The sequence below is a fragment of the Nanorana parkeri genome, unplaced genomic scaffold (genome assembly GCF_000935625.1).
Source record: "Nanorana parkeri isolate BGI_ZX_2015 unplaced genomic scaffold, ASM93562v1 scaffold454, whole genome shotgun sequence".
Taxonomy (NCBI): domain Eukaryota; kingdom Metazoa; phylum Chordata; class Amphibia; order Anura; family Dicroglossidae; genus Nanorana; species Nanorana parkeri.
The window spans coordinates 671,636-695,855 of record NW_017306722.1 but is presented as its reverse complement, the minus strand read 5'-3'; the positions used below and the strand labels follow the sequence as shown (position 1 = coordinate 695,855).

At 42.0% G+C, this 24,220-nt stretch overlaps 2 protein-coding genes across 2 annotated transcripts in view; one reads left to right on the top strand and one right to left on the bottom strand.

Annotated features, from left to right (window-relative positions):
* Positions 1–5,508: 5,508 nt before the first annotated feature.
* Positions 5,509–24,220, top strand: part of CCDC146 (coiled-coil domain containing 146) — a 70,207-nt gene continuing 51,495 nt past the window's right edge. The window contains exon 1 of the mRNA XM_018560436.1: positions 5,509–5,683. Within this exon, the coding sequence (XP_018415938.1) occupies positions 5,519–5,683 (165 nt within the window). The 5' untranslated portion in view covers positions 5,509–5,518. The remainder of the gene's footprint in view (positions 5,684–24,220) is intronic.
* On the bottom strand, positions 17,168–23,639 carry FGL2 (fibrinogen like 2). The gene is made up of 2 exons (XM_018560437.1): positions 23,015–23,639; positions 17,168–17,961 (listed from the first exon to the last, which is right to left on the bottom strand). The coding sequence occupies exons 1-2, from the start codon at positions 23,580–23,582 to the stop codon at positions 17,252–17,254; spliced, it is 1,278 nt and encodes a 425-aa protein (XP_018415939.1). The 5' UTR covers positions 23,583–23,639; the 3' UTR covers positions 17,168–17,251.

Sequence of the window (24,220 nt, the reverse complement as noted above, 5' to 3'; positions counted from 1 at the left end):
TTACATACTACTGACCTCTGTACTGTGTTACATGCTACTGACCTATTCATTATATACTATTGACTCCTGACCTTTGCATCACATATTACTGACCTCTGCACTGTGTTACATACTACTGATGTCTGCATTATATACTATTGACCTCTATACTGTGCATTGCATACTACTGACCTCTGCACTGTGGGGAGTTCCTGACATAAAAAATTTAGCGACCATAGGAATATCTAAATACAATGATTTACAGCTTGCTTTTAGCTGTATAAATTAATTGTGTTTTTACAAATCACGTACATGATACATTAAAGAGACAATGGGGGGGGGGATTTATGAAAACTGGAGCAAATAGAATCTAGAGCAGTTGTCCATAGTAACCAATAAGCTTTTCTTTTGAGTTGTTTCAGTTAACCTTTGAAAATGAAAGAGAGAAGCTGATTGGTTGCCATGGGCAGCTGCTCCTGATTCCGCCTGCTCCAGTTTTGATAAATTGCCCTCAACGTGCTTACCCTTCAGCAGAATTAGTAGCACTCTAGTACTTGTGACTAATCGTGGGGAGACATAGCACCCTGATTGATTGAAGCGTGAACCCCAGGTGACAGCTGCAGCAGTCTGCAAGTCATTATGCACATTACCCTTTGCATCATAAAGGCTTGAGTGCTAAGACAACCGGATGGAATAGTCAGTATCTGTGTAAATTAGGGATGCACCGATACCGATACTAGTATCGGTATCGGTGCCGATAGCGAGTATTTGGGTGAGTACTTGTACTCGCCCAAATGCTCCAATACCTAGCACAAGTACTTCCTGTATCAGGAAACCGGGCAGCGCATCATTACACGCTGCCCGGTTTCCTGATTGGCCAGGAAACGGCTCCATGCTCTCACTTGTGATGAGAGAGCATGGAGCCGACTTCCCGGCCAATCAGGAAGCCGGGTAGCGTGCAATGACGCAGCACACGGCATTCTGATTGGCTGGGAAGCCGGCGTCATGCTCCCTCGTCATCTCATGAATCATAATATTAAGAAAGTGACCTTAACGCATTAGTTTGTATTGCTTTAGAAAAAATTTGACCTGTCCCTTTAAGAAAAAGTATCGGTATTTGGTATCTGCGAGTACTTGATCAAAAGCATCGGTACTCGTACTCGGTCTTAAAAAAGTGGTATCGGTGCATCCCTAGTGTAAATTTAGGTATACTGTAAAATAGCTTTCATATGGAGTACAACACTAAAAAATAAATACAGGAAGAGATTTAAAGACTCACTCCCTGCACTATTAAAAACAAACTATAAATGTCTTCAAAGTATGTATGATATTAAAATTGTAACAGAGTTTGATGAAAGAAACTTGCCAGAGGTCAGTGTGTTTATATATTCATACATGCTTGTTGCCACAGCAACCATTGCAAGCTTCCATTTTTTGGCAATTAACAGAATGATCAGATTAACAATGACCCTCGGAGAACTCCAGGCAAAGAAATCTGCTTTCATGTATGAGCTAACATTTCTGTGTTGTGGTTAAAACCCAGACTAGACAGAAGAGAGGAACTAGAGTTTAGAAAATGTGCAGGTTCGGGTCTGCATGTAACCACGTGTAACTGCGTGCAGCCGCATCCTCCCAAAGGAAAGTACTGGCTGCTGCACGCAATTATGCGCAGCCCCTGTCCCTTGCAGAATCGGGTCTCTGCATGGGTGTGCACACCGTACATACATGCATGCCCTTGCGAATGAGCACTTAAGATGCCCATACACTGGTAGAATTTTGGCCAGTATTTAATGTACCGGCTAAAATTCGCACAATGTGGGGCTGTCGGCTCCCTTTCAGCCGCCATTCCTCGATCAGCTTATCAAAGGAGTCAGCTGGAAAATATTTGTGTGATCAGAGTTGGCAGATAATGAGCTGCCCGCTCTGAACGGTATTCTGATTCTGACAGGTCCCGGCGGCACCTGTCAGAATACAAAGGTAAACAGTGGGATTCCTCGATCGACACGCTGTTAGTGTTGATGGAGGAATCGGGTCGATCTTTTTCGTTCAAACGGAATTAAACGGAAAAAAATTATAGGTGTATGGCCAGCCTTAAAGGAGAACTATGAGGTGAGTCCTTTTCACACTCCGATCCTCCAGCGCTGACTGGCGGAACACACGGGGGAGGGGGCGGGTACAGCTGGCTCTGCCTCTAGATAGGCAGAGCCAGCTGTCACTCACGCAGCTGGGCGGATCCAGACATAATTGTCGGGATCCGCTGCGGCGTCTCAGTATACCGCGAGCTGTAGCCCACGGTATACTGCGGCATCTCAGTATACCGCAAGCTACAGCTGAGCTACACTGAGCTTAGGGTGACGGGAGGGCACTAGTTTGTGTCCTCCCGTTACCCTAAGGAGAACTATGGGGAAAAGCCCTAACCCCGTAGTTCTCCTTTAAGCACTCTCTTATACTTAACCTCCTCCTCCCCCCATCATTAATCCCCAGAGAAACCACTTTCCTCTCAACACTTTAAGAGATAGTGTCACTTTACCCTAAATGGGTCAAATAAAGCCCCCTATTTACCCGTAAAGTGCTCCTACCTCTTTCACTGCTGGCCCAGAATACTTAGAAGGAATCTATTAAAACTGGAGCAGACAAAATCTGGAGCAGCAACCAATCAGCCTCTCCCTTTAATTTTCAGATCTTAACGGAACAAACCAAAGAGAGAAGCTGATTGGCTGCCCTGGGCAATTGCTCCAGATTTTGTCTGCTCCAGTTTTGATAAATTCCCCCCTAAGTGTTTCTGAGTATGGGAAAGCACCTGACCCCTTTCCATAATGCAGTGTTCAGGCCTATCAGCCATTTTCTAGACCTGAGCACTGTCATATGACAGTGGGGGTGAGGTCAGGGGCGGACTGGGCCGGGGGGCAGGGTGGCAATTGCCCCCCGGGCCTCTCTGGTGCCTGTATAAACGGCCCCCTCTGGCGCAGCTGCAATCGCTTTTTTTCCTCTATCGGCCGCTCTGCTCCTGCAGCAGCCGAAGAGGAGAAGAAGCTCTTCGGCTGCCTTTGATTAGCCCGTGTAGTGTTCGGGCTCAACGGCAGCTCCCTCCGCCCACTTCTTCTGCCATTGGCTGGAGGAGGCTGCACTCCTACTGCCTGTCTGCTGGGTCCTAAAGGGAGGGCAGCAGGAAGTGGCTGGAATCCCCTGAAAACGTGCAGGCGACCTCACTGCTCCCCCCACCCCCCACCAGGAGAGGAAAAGAAGATGGCACAGCACCTGAAACAGGAGAGAAGAACCATTGTAAGTCCCTTACTGCTGCACTGCTTTACTGACCGCTGCACTGCGTTACTGACCGCTGCACTGCATTACATGCTGACTGATGCACGACTTTACTGACCGCTGCACTGCATTACATGCTGACCGCTGCACTGCATTACATGCTTGCCGCTTACTGCGTTACATGCTGACCGCTGCACTGCATTACATACTGACGGTTGCACTGTGTTACATGCTGACCACTGCACTGCGTAACATAGTGATGGCTGCACTTCGTTACATGCTGACGGCTGCACTGCATTACATGCTGGTCGCTGCACTGCATTACATGCTGGTCGCTGCACTGCTTTACAAACTGACCGCTGGCCTCTGCACTGCATTACATACTGACTGCTGCACTGCGTTACATGCTGACCACTGCACTGCGTTACATGCTGACTTCTGCACCGCATTACATGCTGACTTCTGCACCGCATTACATGCTGACCTCTGCACTGTATTACATGCTGACCTCTGCACTGTGTTACATACTGACAGCGGCACTGCATTACATGCTGACCTCTGCACTGCGTTACATTCTGACCACTGCACTGCGTTACATACTGACCGCTGCACTGCATTACATGTTGACCTCTGCACTGCGTTACATGCTGACTGCTGCACTGCATTATATGCCACTGACTTCTGCACTGTGCATTACACCACTGACCTCTGCACTGTGCATTACACCACTGACCTCTGCACTCTGTGTTATAAACTCTTCACAGAAACAGCAGAAGCGGAGCAAGACTGGGCACGCATGCTGGGTGACAGTCCTAGTTAGTATTATTACACATGATTTTTGAAAGCCTTCAAACCAGGGACGCACTGATACTAGTGTTGGGGAAAGTGCCCTGATACTAAAAACCGATACCGGTGCTTTCATTTTTCAAATTGATTTGGCTGTGTTAGGTCCCACGTTTGCTGGGGACCATGCAGCAGCCTTCTGGGGAACCACATGGTGCCTGCTTACAGCTCTTCGGCCACCCACACATCCCCCATGCTAAGACCCTCCCCACCCCTTCTGAGACCTTCCACACCCCTCCTGAGACCCTCTGACCAAGACATCAGACTGACATCCCAGAGCAGAGCAGCAAAGAGCATGTAGCAATTTAATATACTATTATTCTGCATTGCTGTATAATGTATTGCTGGGATTTATAGTCCTCTATAGCTGATGGTATTATTCTGCATTGCTGTATAATGTGCTGAAATTTGTAGTCCCTATACAGCTTGAAGTCAGTCACAGAACTAAAAGGGGTGCAGCGGTCGCGTGCGTGCACAGAACTGACAATGCATCCCTCCGCTACCAGTGTGCTATAATTTTCCTCAACCCAGAAATGTATCTGCCGCGTCACTGGCAGGTGCGCATGTACATGAAGAAAGGGGGTCATGAAAACATCTGATTCGAATGACGAGGCCCCACCGTAATTGACGTGGTCGACAAAATTTATGGGGTCGAGAAAAATTATAGAACACTGACTTTGGCACTGTCCGGCTCCTCCCACAGCTCACAGCCCAGAAATCCGGCGGCCTACAGTGGGTGAGAGTGCCTAAGTACCGGACATGGAGCGGAGTAAGGCCAAAACCATGCAGGGAGCCCAGCAGCCCATCCCACAGCCAGTCACCCCTTTCATGAACTGACTAGGAGTCCTCACATCACCCGACCATTCACACTACCGTAACATAGATGGCAAAAGTGGCAGGCAGGGGCAGGGAGAAGAGGCAAAGCGGGAGGGGGGCCAAGTCACTGCACCATGGGCCTCTGGGTTGTACTTGCCCCCTGGGCTAAAAGTTGCCAGTCAGCCCCTGGGTGAGGTCACCATACCATCTATGCTATGACGCAGGGTGACACTGGTTATCTCAGTGGCAACTGTGACAGAGGAAGGAGCAGCGGGGACACACTTGAGAGATTAGTATCAGTAGATGGTAGGGAGCCTTTAAACAGACACTAGTACTTTGCACTGAATGTGGTCCATGCAGAACATTGGCTTTTGATGTCACCCAATTAAAACAAATATATATATTGTTGTAGTAGAAACATGTACTCCCTGGCTAAAATGATCAGAAATGTGTACTCCCTGGCTAAAATTATCTTCTAGCTTCTGGATTTGACTTTCTGGCTTTTGAATTGCACATTAATTTGTCTACCCCGGGTTATTACAATGATAAAAAGAAAGCTTAACCTTTTCCAACTTATTAATGGTACCATTTTCTGAAATTGCATTAGCAGTTTAGAAAGATGAGCAGTACCGGAGAAGAAAGGTCAGAAGGAAGTGACTCTTCTGCAGAAGAGGAGGAGGAAGATGTGCAGGAGAAGCCTTTGTATGCTTTAGCTCCTTTAAGCACCCGGGAGAAGAGCCCAAAAGATGTGTCTGTGAGTCCAGCCTTTCAGTGTTTGGATGAGGTAAGGAAGGAATTTTAAAATAAGTTTTTAAAAATACTGAAGGATGAGCAAAAAAGATAGAGCCACATCACTGAACTACACAGAAAGACAACTACTCCTACATTGTAGGTTGATCAAATCCATTAATATTTAGGATTGCAATGCAGGACAATACAGTTCATTACACTGAAACACAATGAGAGTAAAATAACTAAAAAAATAATTTACAAAAATGTGCACAGGGTTCCTCAGGAAAGTTACACTGAGTGGACTTGAACCCTCAGTCTCCTGGTAGGACTTTCTCTTTAAGGTTTCCTGGGATTCGATCGTGCTGCCAGCTTCAAGTACTTGGAAATAAAGAGTCACACCAAGTTGTGTATTCACTCTATATGCAAAGGTTTATTGTTAAAACAAAGGGTTATATGTGAAACTAAAAAGGGGATGGCAGAGCATAAACCAATTAAAACCATGCACGTATACAAAACTACAAGACTACTCATGATAGTAAGGATCATGAGACAACCTTCGGGAGGATTTATAAAGTAAACAACAAGAAGACAAAACCAGAGATAAGAGATACAATTTGCAGAGTCAAACATTTTAGAAACCTCTCAAACTGGTTTCTGTGGAATATACTAAAAAAAACACAAATTTGCTCGCTCAGACATCAACCATGTACAACCTAGACACAGGCCAATGAAATCAATCACCCTTTCACACATTTCACCCTTTCATTCATTTTGATGGTGGATTACTTAACCCCTTCATGACTGAGGCCTTTTTTTCATTTTTTGTACCCTTGTTATATTCCACATTTTAGGCCTGAAAATTACTTAAAACCCCCCAACATTATATATTTTCTGAATGCCAAGACCCTATAGAATAAAATGGTGGTAGTTGCAAATTTTTATGTTGCGCAATATTAGCGCAACTCCTTATTAAATCCCAATATTTAGTGAAAAATTTAATTAAATGCCCCAAAACACAACAAAATACCCATTTTTGCGGGTGGGGGGGGGGGGGCGGCACCTTCTTCGGGACGCAGAAGCGATCTGGCGACAGGTAAGTCGCCAGGATCGCTTCTGTTGTAAAGCCGACAGTCGGCTCTACAAGTTTAAACAGAGTCCCGGCGGCAAAAGTTACGTCGTCAGTCACGAAGGGGTTAAAGCATTCTAGCCCACCCTACCTCACCTGAGTGCAGAAAGATGAGAACCAGTGTCAGGTTTTTAACACTGTCCCGGTCTCGATTGGAGAGATTTACTCTTACTTCCTGTCCCGCTGACAACAGTCTACACTGGAAGTGACGGGAACTTCAGACATTGTTAGTTTGAGAGTTTCCCACACTTCCTGTCTGGAAAAATGAACCCCTTTCAGTGCTCTGTCAGATTTTTATTTTGGTCTGTGTCCCTATTGCAGATCTTCCCTCACTTCCTGCCTGGTGAAACCATTGTCAGCAGGGCAGGAAGTGAGAGTAACTTTTTCTAACAGAGCCTCACATAGCAGTAAAAACTCTCCAGTGCAGTGTATGTGCTCCCCCTTGTCGCTTGCACTTCCATTTTTCCCTGGTCTTTTATTTATTGCTTTTGTTATCTTGTAAATCTATTTTTATTGCATAAAATTATAGTTGACAAACCTATAAATAACATTACACATACCCCACCAGTATATCATGACAGTCAATAGTAGTTAATTCACAGAAATAAACACATATTACCATGGTCCTAGTACGGAATAGCCAATTAGCCATGATAAGCACAATACCGGTAGATCTTAAAACATTGTGTCATACACAATAGGTGCTCAGCCTATGCAAATATAGACATAGCAGGAAAATACAAGGTAATACTGTCTATTAACGAAAACAAAAGCCAAACAAAAAGAAAGAAAAAAATAGCAACAATGACAACAGAAAAAGAAATGAACAGACCAAGAGGGCTAAAAGAGCCGTATGGAGCAACAGATTATATGCTTAAGTAATATGAAAAACAACGCTGAAGGGAATTTTTTCTTAGCTTCGTGAATGAGGCGAAAACTCACTTTGCCAAGAATAACCAATCATGTGCAAGTTAAAAACCCCAAAACCTGTAGTTTTGCTTGCACATGGTTGTATGAGGGAATTCAGCAGAGTTTCTCCTCATTTACTAAGATATGGGAAACTTCCCTTACAAAGTGGACATCCTATTTGTCTTTAGTAAATCAACCTCTGCGTAAAAGCATACATTTAAAAAACTTGCAACACTTGTTCTTACCACATGATGGCAGTAACAGCTTGAGCTACTCCAATACATTTATCACGCGGAATGTCGCGCTATAGCTACATGAACAAATGTTTAAATATTTTTCAACTTTTTGGAAGCAGACATTAATATTTGATCCAATATAATAAAACAAACACAGGCTTATGAATCTGTTTCAAGTTATCACAGGCAGTTATCCTGTTTTCCAACTATGACTACATACTGCTATCTAACACTGCGTTGGATTGATTACTGCTTTATGGTGTAAGTTTTTCTTCAGGGGTATATTATATAACACAAGGATCAAGAAGCATATTTGTATCCAGATTACTCTGCATCACGTTTATGTCTTTTTAATAAAATAGCCAAATACTGCGTGTGTACAAATTATATGCAAGAAAGTTTTTTTTCATACTTTCTCTACTGATAACTGTGTGAAATGATGTACACCTGATAGTCGTGTTCTTATATATTGTTTAGGTGGGGTGAAATATATTTTTAAGGGACACATCAGCACATATAGTATGTGCAGCTCTTACTTTCATGATATGGACATCCTGTATCTGTCAGATTTGCTCATGGTGGCTATGGTTATGAAGATCTGTTGCCAGTCCGGCCACATGCCCCAAGAAGCAGAGGTCTCCGGTAGCACCCTCTGAAGATGTATATGCAGCCAAGGTTGTTTTGGTGTATCAAAATTGGAGGATAAATGTAGGCCTTAGTTTCTGGATAGCCTAAAGCATTATATTTTCTCTAAAGGTTGCAGGCTTACCTGGCTATATGTAATAAAAAGTTTAATTTCCTGAAATGCAAAGGACATTCTAATTATTTATGTTGCTGCTCTCTGTGCAAGAAATATATGTGGATTTTGGGAAGACACAGAATGGTCTCCCAGGGGCATAGTGTGGGGGAGAAAACACTGGGGCAGATGTCCTGGGCGCCAAATTTATAGTGGCACTGCAGGCAGCAGGGCCGCCGATAGGGGGGTACAGCTGGCCCTCCTGTACTGGGCCCAGGTCCTATCGGTTTAGCAGGGGGGCCGGGCTTGAGTTGGAAGCTGCTGCCCACTACTGCTCTGGCACTCTCCTCTCCCCCTTGGGAGCCAGCTGCATGCTGGGGTCTGTGCCCCCTCTGATCCCTGCTGCTCTCCTCCACATGTATTGTCAGAGGCAGCGGGGATCAGAGGGGACACAGCTGATCCACCACCAATGCCCAGTGGGGAGGAGATAGCAGTGACAGAGAGAGTCAGGATGCTGAGTGAGACTGTTAGGATGGAGAATGGGTTGGTGCCAGACGGAGCTTCAGGATGCTGAGCGCAGGATGAGCAAATATGTGTAATATTTGCTGATTCTGTACTGAGCAAACATCAGTGATCAGTACTGATCAATCTGGTGTTTGTAAATAACAGAGAAGATAGTAACTTCTTACTATGTCCCCAGTTATGAATGAACAGGAAGGGCTACACATCACTTCTTGTTCATTCAGGATTAGGGCAATAACAAACAGTTAATATCGCCTTAGTTTACTGAGGAGCGGTAGGCGGGCTCAATACTTGCCTTGCCCTGGGCACTGACAACCCGCCCTACGCCACTGGGGCCTCCCTCTCGCTGAAACACATGGCAGAAAAAGTAGCATTTTCACAATTTACATATACAGCCCCCCTCCCCCCACACGCTGATGTGTTCTTGTAATGCAGGTCCTACATTGAGCTACATTAATACAAATTTCCACTTTAGCAGCCAGATTTGGATAACACCTATTTTATATTTTTTACATGTTCCCATTCACATTGCAAAAATTAAATGTAACACTTTAAAAAAAGTGGTTTAAATTGCTTTTTGCTAGCTAACATTTCACCTTGCCTTTCCTTATTTGTAATGTAAAGGTGCCCATACACCTTGCAATTATCGTACGATAATCGCGGGAAATCCCGGGATCGTACGATACTCGCAAGGTGTATGGAAGGCGTGCGACCGTTTCTACTGTACGGTCGCACGTCTTTTGTCGAAGGAGCATGCTATAAAACCCGCCCAGAATCGTACGATTGTCGGCGGGTTAGTGGCGTGCTCGTTCGACAACTGCGGTACAGGCCGGTGTGCGCACGCGCATACTGCCCGTTCAGCATTGCGGTCATCGGAAGCCCGCCTCTCAGCGGGGCGGGCTTTCGATGATCGCAAGTACGATCTGCCTGTCCAAGATGGGCAGATCGTACAAGCTTTGAATTAGCTTACGACCATCGCAAGACAAAAGTCTTGCGATGGTTGTAAGGTGTATGGACACCTTTAGGACGGGATGTGAGGGGTTTGTGTTAACCCTGTCTGTACTGTGCTGGCTGATTTCATTATAATTTGTAAAGTAAATTTGAACACTGCCTGCACTTACAAAAGGTTACTGGAATAAAAGTCTGGCTTCTGCATTGTATTTTAATGAGAGAAACACATTCCTGTCCTAAGTGTTTCTATAAGGACAGGTTACTGTGAAGGTGATCAGAAATACGATTGCAAAGCACTTGATCACTTCCCCTTTGAAATAGGCACAGAGCACAGATAGGAACAAACACAGATCCACACACCGCTTCTTCCTCCACATAAAAAACTGCACAGTAAAGTTTTGTTTACTCAGAAAGATGCGGTCTGTTTGTTCACATACTGTGCTACGTTTTGAGGTGTTGCCCTATAATGACCATAAGGCGTGGACTATATACATTAGTCAAACACAGTGGGGGGAAGTTATCAATGCAATTGTGACAGTTTCAGCCTCTTAGATCATTTTTTAAATGTGCAAATCTGTCTTTTAATATGTGCGCCTGTTTTGACCTGAGCTTGCACTACTTTTACAATTGCATGTGTTTTGCGCCTGTTTTTATCTGCACTTGTCCTGCGGCTGTCTGAAACTGGAGCATCACCTAAGCAAACAATCGCAACATAAGAAGTCCCCATGACCACTTCTTCAAGAACCAAAATGTAAGCTTTTTGCCTGGAGTTGCAAGTCTTCTTTCCTTGAGTCGATTAAACCTAATTTATGAACAACATAAAACTAGCAACATAAATCTGGTGCAAAGTGCATCAAATATATTCTGTGCAAGTTCAAACACTCGCAATTGCTAGGATAAATTCCCCCAATGTTCTATAATAATGTTAAAAGAAATGAAAACCCTAACTGAATACACAGGAAATGTGTATCATATACTGTTTTCACCTCTTTTTTTTATCCATTGTTGCATCTCAGTACTGGTGATTTCCTGTAGCCTTTTAAAACTGCTTCCTGCCTACATGCATGCACTCCAGTAATGGCTGCATGCCATATCTCAGGTGGGTTTTCTGATGGTGACAACAGTGGATCACGCCTGTTTATTGTGTGTTGAAACGGCCACTTGTAGTCTTCATCAGATGTCTGAGTGACAGGGTGACAACACAGGAACACAGCTGGGAGACAGGGCATAGAACTGTCACCTTAAAACAGGCTGAACAAGGACCTTCATTTCAGAATCAAAAGATATTATTTAAATGAAAGCTGAAGATTTAAAGGACAACTGAAGCCAAAAAAAACAACAAGATAAAAATGAATATCCCATTGAAAGATTAAATAACAGAACCAGCCAATCTAGAGATTGCCTCTGCTCTGCAGTATTTGTTGCCACTAGATGTCCTCAGTCTGATGGCCAGCTTTATTCAACCCATTTCTGCCTAGCCGTGGTCACCCTAGACCCATCCAGCCTGTGACTGGACAGTGAAAGGAGAAATCGCAAAGGGATGAGATCTTTTCTCTGTCACTTTGGCTTCTCCTGTTCAGCACATGAAATGATTGGCTCCTTGTAAGACTTCTCACACTTTAAGGCCGTGACACACTGCACGCTAAGCAGCGCGGAGCGGTGGCACGCTGCCTTTGCGAGCAGTGTGCCATGTCACTTCCTTCTCGGCACCTCAGCTTGCGAGAGCTCGCCGAGCTGAGCGTGCTGAGATGAACAATTTCAACTTCAGCCAATCGGCTCGCGCGTATAAACCGGCGCGACGGGATGCGACGTCTGCCCGGTTGTTACAGACGAGCCAATTGGCTGAAGGTGCTGTCAATCATCTGACTGCACTCAGCTCACACACTGCACGCGAAGCTCCGTGCCGGAGAGCTTTGCTTCGCTCTGCACGGCTTCGCGTGCAGTGTGTCACGGCCTTAAGCCATGCTGAACGGGCACTACAATAGGCTGATACCAGGCCCAAAATCAGGGACTTAATGCTTACCTTTAAAATATACTGTACATTAAATGATGTATCAATGATTACAGAGCTGCAATAATCTGTTTGTTTTGCTAGCTTTAATCCAACTTTCCTGCAACAATCCTGCAAAGCATTGCAACCACAATCAGTGGATCATCAGTGCAATGCTCAGGCTCTTGCAGACTCTTCCTCCCGACCCTTGGCTGTACTAAGGTACAGACTTTCATTTACAGGACAGTAGGAAGTATGAATAGACTACAAGTGCGGTGATGTCAGTGCACTTACACTCCATTAAGAACTACAGGTCCCTCTGCCACAGTGGCAAACATGCCTTGTAGACTCTCCAATCACAGATCCTGTGAGTGGATCTGTAAATGAATGATGCCGCTGTGCAGGCAGAGCCACGCACAGATGGGCAAAATTAAAAATACAGTGGCAGACTGCACAGAGAAGAACCCCATGATTCAGGTACATGGGGAGAGGGGGGTGCTTTCAGGGTGGGGCCTGGGGATAAGACCATGTTTCATGTTACAACCATAATCTGGGTATAGCATGAACCATTGTCACATTTTAATTGGGTTTACATACATTGTTACCTTTTTTTTTTTTTTTACTTAAAGAGTAACTCCACTTTTGCTGAGATAAAATAAATCCCGTCTGGTTGATCAATGTACATTGCAAGGATTTTAACACCAACTGTACCAACAGAACGCCTCCAGGCCGCCATATTGCATTTAATTTTTTTTTTAAGTTTTAGAAAATGAGAGCTGCTGCAGTTTTAAATGGAAAGGTAATTTTTTATTAACATTGAATTACACAATGGCTTGTGCGACAATTATATATGGTATATTCATATTTTAACACCGAGTTCCCCTTTAATGCGGTGGCCTTCCAGCTAAAGAGGAACATTTTTTTCATGTAAGACAAGTATGCTTATCTTAGCAGTTAGTGAATGTTAGATCCTTTGCTTGTTTTAATATTTTACAAGATGAATGTTTAGCCCTAAAATGGTAAAGTCATGTACAGGAGCACATTGCGAAAATTCCAGGAAGTAAAACTCTCTCATAGCTTTAAAAATACAAATTATAGGAAGGAAAACCAGTATGTGTGCACTTTGTGGTTGTGGCAAAACAGCAAAATCTGGCAAAATCTTTATTTGTATCACATTATATATTACTGCAGCATTTTAGAACAATATTTACATATATACAAAATTATTAGCTATATCAACATTGGAAGAAAAATGCAATTGAGTACATATTTAAAGGGGACCTGTCATATATGTATGTTTAGAGCTGACTCTCCTACAATAAAGGGTAAAGAGGTGTTACCGTATGAGTTTATGTCAAATCTTCATAAGACATATGTATATAGTTTTATTTCTTGTTTTAAATATTTCCCCTGAGGTGTTGATAGCTTGTAGGGAAATAAAGTCTTTGTTGTGCTTATCACTGTGGAGGGGAGTGCCAGGCCCAATGAATTGCAAATAGGGTCATTGTTGAGCCCAGGCATGTCCAGATAATTACCATAGAGGTGCAACTTCAGTATCCTGTGTATCAGGAGCCAAGACCCTTTGATCTAATAACAAGTAGACTGGCCAATCGTAGAGAGGGGTGTGGAGTTGTAAAGAGGGTCTTGGAAACCCTCCAATCTCCAGTAGGCCTTGGGAGGCAACCAATGGGAGATTTGTCATGCATCCCTATGGACACGAGGGCTATATTAATGACTGGAAAAAACAGCTCGATCTCTTTTCACCAGGATGGGGCCTCATGTGACGTTTAATGGGTAACTATACATATAATCTTTCCACCACTTAACTGTATGTCTGTTTGTCTGTTAGATACCAATGTCTGGGTATTTGGCATGTTTAAATCTTTTCTTTGTATGTTGTAGTTAAATAGATTGTTGGTTCATTGTATTTAAGTCTTGATACTATATACCAATAAATTCTGTTATTGTGTTGAGCTCAAAAATCTCATGAATGAATCCTTAGAATCTCAAACCTGTAAGTCTGAATGCTTATATAGCGGTTCATAACTTAAAATAGTAATTCAGGTAACAGAGGTTAGATATGAATTGCTTGAATCTGTGCACTAGTTCTTATCATTTTCTCACTACTTATTTATTGGCATTAGTCCCTGTTACAGAGAGCACTAACACTCTCATGTGGGGGCCTCAGCCTGAAAATCAAGAGGGCTCATCATATAGTCACCTTGCCACCAAAACCTTTGCAGGTATTGCCCCCTATTTACCTAAAGAGAAACATCAAAGTAGGGGTAGTTTGAAAATAATATTTTATATTATGAAAAACTCCATATTGAAAGAAAAAATGCATGACTCTGCCTCATTAAAGTGTATCTAAACCCCAAAAAACAGAAATGTTATATTTTGCAGCTTACCAGTCCTGAGATGTGGATACTGCATTCCTTTTTTTTTTCCACTGGGTGATCCAGCCATTAACACATTTTCTGTCCTTCAGTGACATTTATTTATTTATTGCACCGTATCTATGGAGGAGCAGGGTTGTCAGCCTAGGCTGCTCTTCTACCCATCTCGATGACATGCCACATCTAAGGGCTGGTAAGCTACAAGATATGACATTTTTGTTCTTAGGTTTAGATATACTTTACTATTACATAAGACAGGTCCTCCTTTAATGAGTATATACACTTACAGTTTCCAAACAGCAAAGAATGGTTAGCCATATTACACAGTGGATTAAAGTACCCTATTTTCTGAATCATAACCTTACTTATAGACAGTTGTACTTCTGTAACGCCTGTTACAGAAGTAGAATATTCTTTGGATACTTGGATAATATTGCCTCACATAACATGAATACAAATATGATATATTAAATAATAGCAAAGAATACAAAATGATTTTGATTACATATATCCACGCCTGTAACTCTGTCTGTGGGCACTAGTGATCATCAAATAATCTGTCATTCTTAAATGTTTGATTCATATCCGTGTACATTTGTCCTGATTCCAGACATTTGTGATTCATTAATTCACTAATTTGCCTAACAGACAAACTGATTTATGATCACTGATCAACCTTTAGACTTATTGCTGCGGTATCCAAGTATATGCCTAATTTTATAAGGTATCAGGTAGGTGAATGGGCATTATAAATGGGGCAAATCTTCCAATGGTTGTCCAACAAGGTCCCTTAGGCTATCAGCTTTATTTGCTTTCTTGTGTACTTATTTATATATTTCCTTATTTAATATTTTTATTCATTTGTTCCTTTAAAAAGAATAATGAATTCTCTCCCTGGAATCGTATCCATAGCAGAAAGACAAGTTCACATGCTGCACAACTTAAAATTTCCATCTAAATTATTTATCCAGTCAATATGGGAGGGTGATTTCTATAAATAAAATCTCTTGTAGGATCTGGATGGAGTCTATAGCACTAATACTGAATAGAATATGACCTTGCCTAAAATGTTTCTAAGGTAACAACAGTGTTGAAGTGCAGGCACCTTGTGGAGCCTGAAAGCACCTGAGTTAATCTTTAAAGAGACCCTGTCAGATCTCTAAACTAATCAAAAGTTCAAGTTCCTGCAAGAGTAGTAGTAATATACTGATCTCTATGCTGACACTTGACTCCTACCTCCAGTGCTGCAGCCTCCATCAATAGCTAAGGCATTACATACTTCCAGGAGCATCAGATGCCTGTGTCCTATGCCATATGTTGATACCTTCTTCTGACCCCTACTTCACTGCTAAATCCTGTAGTGGTGTAGGGGTTGGAAGAGGGAACTAACATGTGGTGGGGGACACTCGTATTTGAAAGTGTCACATGCTGAAGAGAGGGAAGGAAGCTGCAGAGCTGGAATAGAGGGGAGGTAGCATATGGGCCACAGAAGAGGTGAGTATACAACCTCTTCTCTTGAATGGAAATGGCCTTGTGATTCATTTACAGACCTGAGGACTCTAAACCGATTTCTGTGTCCCTTGGATTCTAAACAAGTCAAAAATAGGCCTCTTTCCTTTCATTCAACTCTTAACTTTGAGAACTTTGATGGGCAACAAACACTCTAGCATTTGGCATTTGAATGGCAGGAGTAGGATTTATCACCAGAAGGGCATGGGGTTTATTCTCAACTTGTGTAGAAATTGAGGTCCCGAGTCAGCCTGGCCCTAGGATCCAGAGGGGCTCCACTGGGGTACAGGGATTGATTTTAAGGCTTACATAAGAATTTGCAGGAACCATTGGGTATCTGTACTTCTGTACTGTTGGTAGGCCAGGTTCACTATACGTAAATTTAGATTTTTGTAAATAAATTACTTTTATTGAACCTTGTTGCAAAGTTCATTTAATAAATGTATGTCATGATTAGTTATTGCTTTGTTGTTGGAGGTTGTTGTAATTCCTACTTATTGTAGATGAATAAGAAGGTCCTTCAGCTCATTCCGTACTTTCATTTTTTTAAACGACAAACAGAAATGTTGCTTATTTATTCCTTACTATAACATAACTTAAAAGAAAAGTTCACAAATATATAAACATATTTATCAAATGGATCTCTAATCCATATATGTTAGTTTAGGACAGAATGAGGAAGTGTTAGGGCCAGTTCACACCAGCCCCAGTGGGTTCCAGGCCGATTTGTGCCGGAACGCACTGGATCTAATTCCGGCTGGCTCACTTTGTTTTGGGGCTGGAGGGGGCGTGACGGTGCATTCAAGTCAATGGTACCACAGCCACACCCTCCAGCCACAGTGCGATTGCCTGCACCGAAACGCCCCCTCCCACCCCAAAACAAGGTGAGCCGGGCTGGAACTCACTGGGGCTGGTGTGAACTAGTCCTTAGATCTTTTGTCAAGTTTTTACTGCTGTTGTGTCCCCCTGAGAAGATTTTCTCTCACTTACTTCCACAGAGAAGACAATAGGAAGTACGACATAAATATCCATAAAGTAAGTTGAAAACCAATTTTTTGACAGCTGTCACAGAACAGTTGTCCTTTTTAGGAGATTTCTCCTCTACCCCATTCCTGAAAGATCTGTAAAACTTTACATATCTCTTCAGAATTTGCTCTTCACCGAGACCTAAAATGGGAGCAAATCTTCCCAACAGAGACAATATCAGTAACCCTTCCCCACTCTGGCTAAAACTAGAAAAAAAGCTTATGATGATGAGAAGTCTTTTGGTCTGATCATCATTCTGACATTTTTAAAGGCTTGCCTGAAGCTGCTGATATGTTCCTCATCCACACCTTTCCATGTACCCCAGAAAATTCCATTGCGCACTCCCTTGTAGTCACTCCTATAGTACTTGCCATTTAGATTGGCTGACATGCATGCATCAAACCACCATCCAGAGCTGTAGTAAGCCCCACAGTTTCCGGATGGATATCTGTCATTATCTTTGTCTGGTGTTGTAAAGGATTTTTGGTCATGGCTGTACTGCTTGCTGAAGAGGAGGGCATCACCTGCGGTTCCACTGTAGCCACTGACTGACAATCGATATTTAAGGTATTCATTGGCCACATAGAACTGGTCATATGTGGCATGTTCCTTCACACCCTTAAAGTCCTCAAGTTCAATTCTCAGCATCATGTTGCTGCTTTTGGTCAACAGATGTATCTTATCATTACCCAGCCAAAACTCTCCAGTAAGGTTACCAAAACCATTTTTATATTCATTCCATGTCCTGTTAAAATTTATACTGCCATCCTGACGACTCTGCACCAATGTCCATCCTCCACCCATGGACTCCATATCACAGTACACGTCAAATGTTTTGTTCTTTGGATCTGGCATGATGTGGTAAACCCCATTAAGCCTTTTGCCTAGCTTGAAGTAATCAGCGCAGTCTTTGTAGATAAACTGCATGCCTGTAAAGAGAGCACAAAAATAAATAACAACAAGTCAATAACAAAATTTCATTTGTACATAAGTAATAAGATAAGATTTGTGTCTATAAAATACAATGCATGCCTCACAGCTCACATTATGCATATTCTGAAGTTTACAGAGAATATTGTAGCAATGCTTTAAGTATAGTAAATATTTTGCATGCAGTGGTGTCCTGAATGAATAATACAGAATTCGGTGCTACAAAATTGACTCTTGTTGGCCAAACCTGGGGAGAGATCTAATGGGGCAGTACAAGTTTAAGCTCTCACTGATGGTATGTGAATGCTGTGATGATAAATTTGATGCCTGTGTTACACATGCATACAAGATTTTATTTGGCCCTTTTTTTAATTATTAAGGACAACCTTTGTTATGGGGACTGTTTTTGAGTAACGCGTGTTTTCAGATTGAAAATTGGTAATTAATTGTAAGCCAAAAAACTGAGTGGGCACTAAGCATTGACAAAATCTGCTTTATGAAAGAGATTACTATACTGAAAAAGGCAGATTTCTATAGAATATGGCTACAATTTTGAAACTTGGATATAGGAAATGATTGGAAGCAGTCACTGGCCTCAACTTGCAATCATTGTTTATTGACCTTCCATAGGGTATTAGTCTTCACAGGGCTATTTTCACTCTACTTACAAAAGCTCTGTGACAGAATGGATACCCTACACCCTCTCCCCCATCTTTATTTATGTGATGTTGACATGAAACCATAGCATAAATTTAGTTAAATATTCTTATTGTGTACAACAATGGAAAATGCCTTGTTTTATGTATTATTCACCTCGCCAAACATGTACGTAGTAGTTTGTTCCTTTTAAGGCTGTGTGTTGACATTTTCGCTTTATTGTGTTTTTTTCTGTCCGTTGTCAGGGAAAATGTTAACAAAAAGTTTAATGAAAAAAAAAGACCACAAATAATAGAGGAGAGGGTGACATTTTCTAGTCTAAACTGAAATGACTGATGGTGTGTTTGGTACTTCAGTGGTGTTCACATGGATAAATATTTCCTCCATTTATACACAGCTTGAACTTTCTACTTCCTGTTTTTCACCTAAACGTTTATGTGCTCCAGAGAAGTTCCCACATCTCTGTTAACTCAGTCAGCTCTTACTTTTTTTGTGAATTTGTGGACTGAACTTTTTCCAAAAATCTGAATTACATATCTTCAAATATGATTGTATAGCCTCTCAAAAAGGACAATAGGAAAGATAATCACTGAAAGAAAACTTGGCTTCCTAAATAGGAAAGGGTGGACGATGCTAGAACACGGTGGTTTCCGCTGTCATTAATTGATTTATATAACAGACATTTATCTTTGCAGCTGTTTCTTGGAGATAAAAAGCTATAAATGTAGGACTGTCACCAATCTTGTGTGCAGACTTGCGTGCAAGGGAAGTGACAGTGCGCCACTAAACGCCATGTCCCAGCTATATTATAAACGGCAGTATTTCCTCTAGGTCTCATCAAGGAAATGCTTCCACAGCATAGGAAGTGTGGAGGGGAATCGTTATGTATGAAATGTCACTAATTAGTTTACACCGACAAGATAAGTCTGTGATACCTGATGACATATTCTGTTATATATTCTGTTGTCTGCCTTTATAAATGCATGCAATAGAAAAAGGCAATATACTGTATGTACTGTATATAGACAGCTATTAATTTACAGAGAACTTAACATTCAGCAACATTTCTTTTACAAATAAACATTGTAAAAATAAAGCGGCCCAGCCGGGTTCTCAGTGTGTAATGGCAGCGTCCCTGGTTACCTGGTAACCAGGGATGCTGATCTCTCTGCAAGTGGCTGGAGCCAGCCGTAAGATCACGGCTGGCTCCGCCCAGCTGTCAGAAGCAGGCTGTCGGCCGGCCGCTCGGCCAGCTTCCGCTTTCACCTCAGCTCAGCCGAGCCGAGGCATATGCCTTCGGCTCGACTGAGCTGCTCGGCCAACTTCGGGAGCTGTACGGGCTATAGTGAATAGCCCGTACAGCAGCCCTTCAGTTCTACTGAACCGAAGGGGTCCTGGGGCTGAAGCTAGCCGAAGGATCAGCCGATGCTACGGCTAGATCCTTCGGCAGCTTAGTGAATAGACCCCTTTATGTAAAGAAATGGTGCCCTCATCATGATCAAAACTTGATTTAATATCAGGTAGAATAATTAGCTAATAGTAACTCAGGGGGTATATTTCTTTAGCAGTTAATCTGACATTCACCAAACATTCACTGGTGAATATTTCTGGGGCATTTGTTTTAAATGCAACTGATTTACCATCAGTGAATGTTTTGGTAAAAGTCACCTTTACTGCTGTATAAATATACTCCTATCTGTTCCTATTATGAGTAATAGAGCTTTCGAAACTTAAGTAGTAAGCTAATTTACCTGTTTTTTTCACTTTCCACTCTCCAAGTCACTTTATCTTTAATGAGCCCCTGTGGAGCACTTTTTTTTTTCCACCAAGCATTGCTCTCTGTTACTTAAATCGTTTGCCAAGTTTTCCTCTTTGGAAATCTTTATACACAATGAACTGCAGCAGATGCCAGCAAGCACCTGTTTCTCTGTAGCTTTGTTTTCAGATTTCTTTCTGTGCCATTAATTTGTAGCATTTGAGCCCAAGTTGTATCCCATTATCAGAAAATCATCCCTAATTTCCTCTATTTCCAGCACATTCTCCAGTATGTTACCTCTTTTCAGGGGGGGACCATTTTTTTGTGGTTGTGTTAGATATGTGTCAAGTCAATATAGTATTATGTACCAGAAATGACTGAACATTGTCAGCATCATTTACATTTCATCTGTCCTGGCCTTGTGGCAATGTATCTTCAGAGCATTTTCAAGGACTGATGTAAGAGATCAATGCAGTGTTCCATTTATGAACGTCAATTCTTTGGCCTCATTCACACTGGCATTGAAAAAATAACACATATAAATGCTTGTAATGATTTTAAATAGTATACTTCAAACTGTGCAGTCTGGGTTGAGTTGCGCTCAGTTTAACTGTGTTTAGAAAAAAATTGTGTGTCCAAGGGCAGATTAGTTGAGGTTGAATAAAGACACAGGACCTTCGAGTTCAACCTTTGTATGTGTGTGTGAGTCTCCGTGTGTTCCAGTCATGAAGAGTACCTGTACCCCTGTATGTTATGCTCTCTGAAGAAGGTATTTAAACGATCTTTGAATGATTTCATACCGAATGAAAATAATCCCCTTCGCCCCTAAATCTTTTCTACTCCAATTTCAGGTGGTTGCCTCTTTTTCTTCTTTAGTAAGTTTACAGTAAAAAGTCTTTAACTGATATTACCATCACTATTAAACACTTTTTACATCAAAATCATGTCCCCTTTTAATCGCCTCATTTCTACAGTGAACATGTTTAAATTTAGCAACCTTGTCTCATAGCTTTGGTCCTCCATCCCCTTTACTAGTTTTGTTGCCCTTCACTGGACTCTCTCCAGGTCAAGGACATCCTTTCTGTGGATTGGTGAGCAAAATTGAACCGCATACTCCAGATGAGGCTGAACCCGTGTTCTGGAAAATGTCAAAAATTATTGCTTTGTCTCTAGAGAACATTCCCTTTTTAATGTATGACAGTGCCAGCTTTGTTTAGTCTACAGTTAATTATGACCCCCTAATCTTTTTCCACTTCTAAATTCTCTAGTGGAGCTTCTATGCTGCATTATTACTATTATTATTATACAGGATTTATATAGTGCCAACAGTTTGTGCAGCACTTTACAATATAAGGAAGACATTACAATCACAATACAATTCAAGACAAGATGGAAGGAGGGCCTGTTTGTAACCCCAAAATGTATTACTTTACATTTTTCAATATTAAAGTTCATCTGCCATGTAGTTGCCCACTACACTTTTTTATTTAGGGTCCTCCTGTAATGTTACACTGTCTATGCCCGTGTCTATTACCCTCCCAATTTTAGTATCATCTGCAAACACAGAAACATGGCTATTGATGCCTTCCCCGATATCATTAAGAAACAGGTTAACCAGTATTGGGCCTAGCAGAGAACCCTGGGGAACCTGATTAGATAATCTAAATGCATCTAGACACATGAACGTGAGTATACTCCAGTTTACAAAAGTACATCTAACCACAGGAGAACTTGATCTAGAAATCATAAAGTTTGTTAATACTTCCCATATCATTTCCCCTGTGTTTAAACAACCTAAATGCAGAAGTGCTAGTGTAAATGTAGCCTTAATAGCTTAAAAGAGGCAGGGGTGAGCAAACTTCTGACCTCCATCTATAGTGAAACAGCAAATCCCATCATGCTTCTGCCTCTGGGAGTCGTGCCTGTGGCTTTCAGAGTCTTGCAATGCCTCATGGGATTTGTAGATGCCACAGCTGGAGAGCCAGAGTTTGCCTACCCCTGATCTATTGTGACATGTTTAGAAAAGGGCTACCAACATGCTTATGTTGAATCAAATGTTTTACAATGCAACACATTTGTGACAAAAAATGGCATTGTAGACACTATGCTGTGAGTCCCAATCTGCCTTCACCCTAGGCTTTGGAGGTCTGAAAACCAAAATCGGTAGACGGATAATACTATAATCCCTCCTCGCTTTGGATGGCAAAATATGTTAAACTTTAACAAGGGGTTAAAATTTTATCTATAGTTTTTTAAAGGAGAACTATGGGGTTAAGGCTTTTCCCCATAGTTCTCCTTAGGGTAACGGGAGGACACAAACTAGTATCCTCCCGTCACCCTAAGCTCAGTATACCGCGAGCTACAGCTCATGGTATACTGAGACGTTGCAGTATACCGCGAGCTATTGAGCGAACGCTCACCTCCCGATCTACTAAGCCGACCTGTGACAGTCTCATTGTCACAGGTCGGCTAGAACTATGAGGTGAGTGAAAAGCACTCACCTCATAGTTCTCCTTTAAAGTTGAATGTCAATCAAGTATAACAATCACTTCTTGGTCCAATTATGTATTTATTCCAAAATCAGTTTCCATGTCCCCCTGATTGCCCTGATCACCATATTGTTGTACATGAATACATACTTGTATTCGGCTTAAGTAGTGGACAATTATATGAGCATTTGTCCCAGCTGTTCATTTCGCTTGATAAATTGGCCACCTTACTGTCAATATATTCTTCCACATTGTTCATACTGACTGAGTTCATCTTCTCCAGCTGACCCTGCAAGGTGTTTATTTGAGATCGAGCGTTCTTCAGACTAATAGACATTTTCTTAACCTTAGACTGCAGATCTTGTATTTGATTAATCTGGCCCTCATTTGGCACCTCATCCTTATCCTTCTCCAGATTGTCATCTGCCTGCAGTTTGCAGTCCTGGCATGATTTCTTCAGGTTACTTACCATTTCTTTCAGGCTTTGTACTTCTTTGAGAGTTTTTTCAAGCAGCTGAAACTGCTTAGGGAGCTGAATAGTCATAGGAGGCAGAGTTACCTGGTAGGGACAATTGCCATCTTCATCACATTTGCCTCCAGTCTTCATTTTTATAGAACAGGCATTAGTAGGCTTTTCTGATGGAACATTCTGTTCTTCTGCAGCATGTAGGGCAGTTAACAAAGCAAAAGAGACTAATGCACCGAGGAGAGACTTCATCTTTACAGCGAGAGATGCTGAACTGCGAAGCTGTACAGCTTATATAGTGGCAGCAGGCTGTGCTGCAACACGGAGCTCTGGTTTTCCTCTGAAATGGGTGGGAGCTCTTACAAAATAAAGTCACGGAGATGTTAAAGAGAACTTCCTGGCATAGTAGGATTTGCAGAAAATAAAATTTCTTTCTGTTTAGGACATCAGCTAAAAATAAATGTGCAGCCCTTTGTTAATGATACATTTTACACTTATCTTGGCATCTTTTAAAAAGGAGAACAAAAATAAAACATTTATTTTACGTTTTCTTTCATTAATATTTTGTGCTATAGGGATCACATATTTTTTTTAGATTGTTAATGGTAACAAATAACATTTTATATAAATTTTGGTATATACATTTGTTTCTGCATGATTAGACCCCGGAAAAGTTTTTTCGTTTACCAACACATATATATACAGATAACTCTTCCTCCTGTTCCTTTCATGAGTAAAATAAGGACAGCGCCATTATATCTGTTAGTTGCCTTACACCAGCCTTTCTTAACCAGGGTGCCTTCTGGCTTCCTCTGGCATATGGTGTGATAGTAGGACTCTGATGTGAAGGGAGGACAAAGGACTCTGATGCAAAGGAGAGGGGGTCTGAT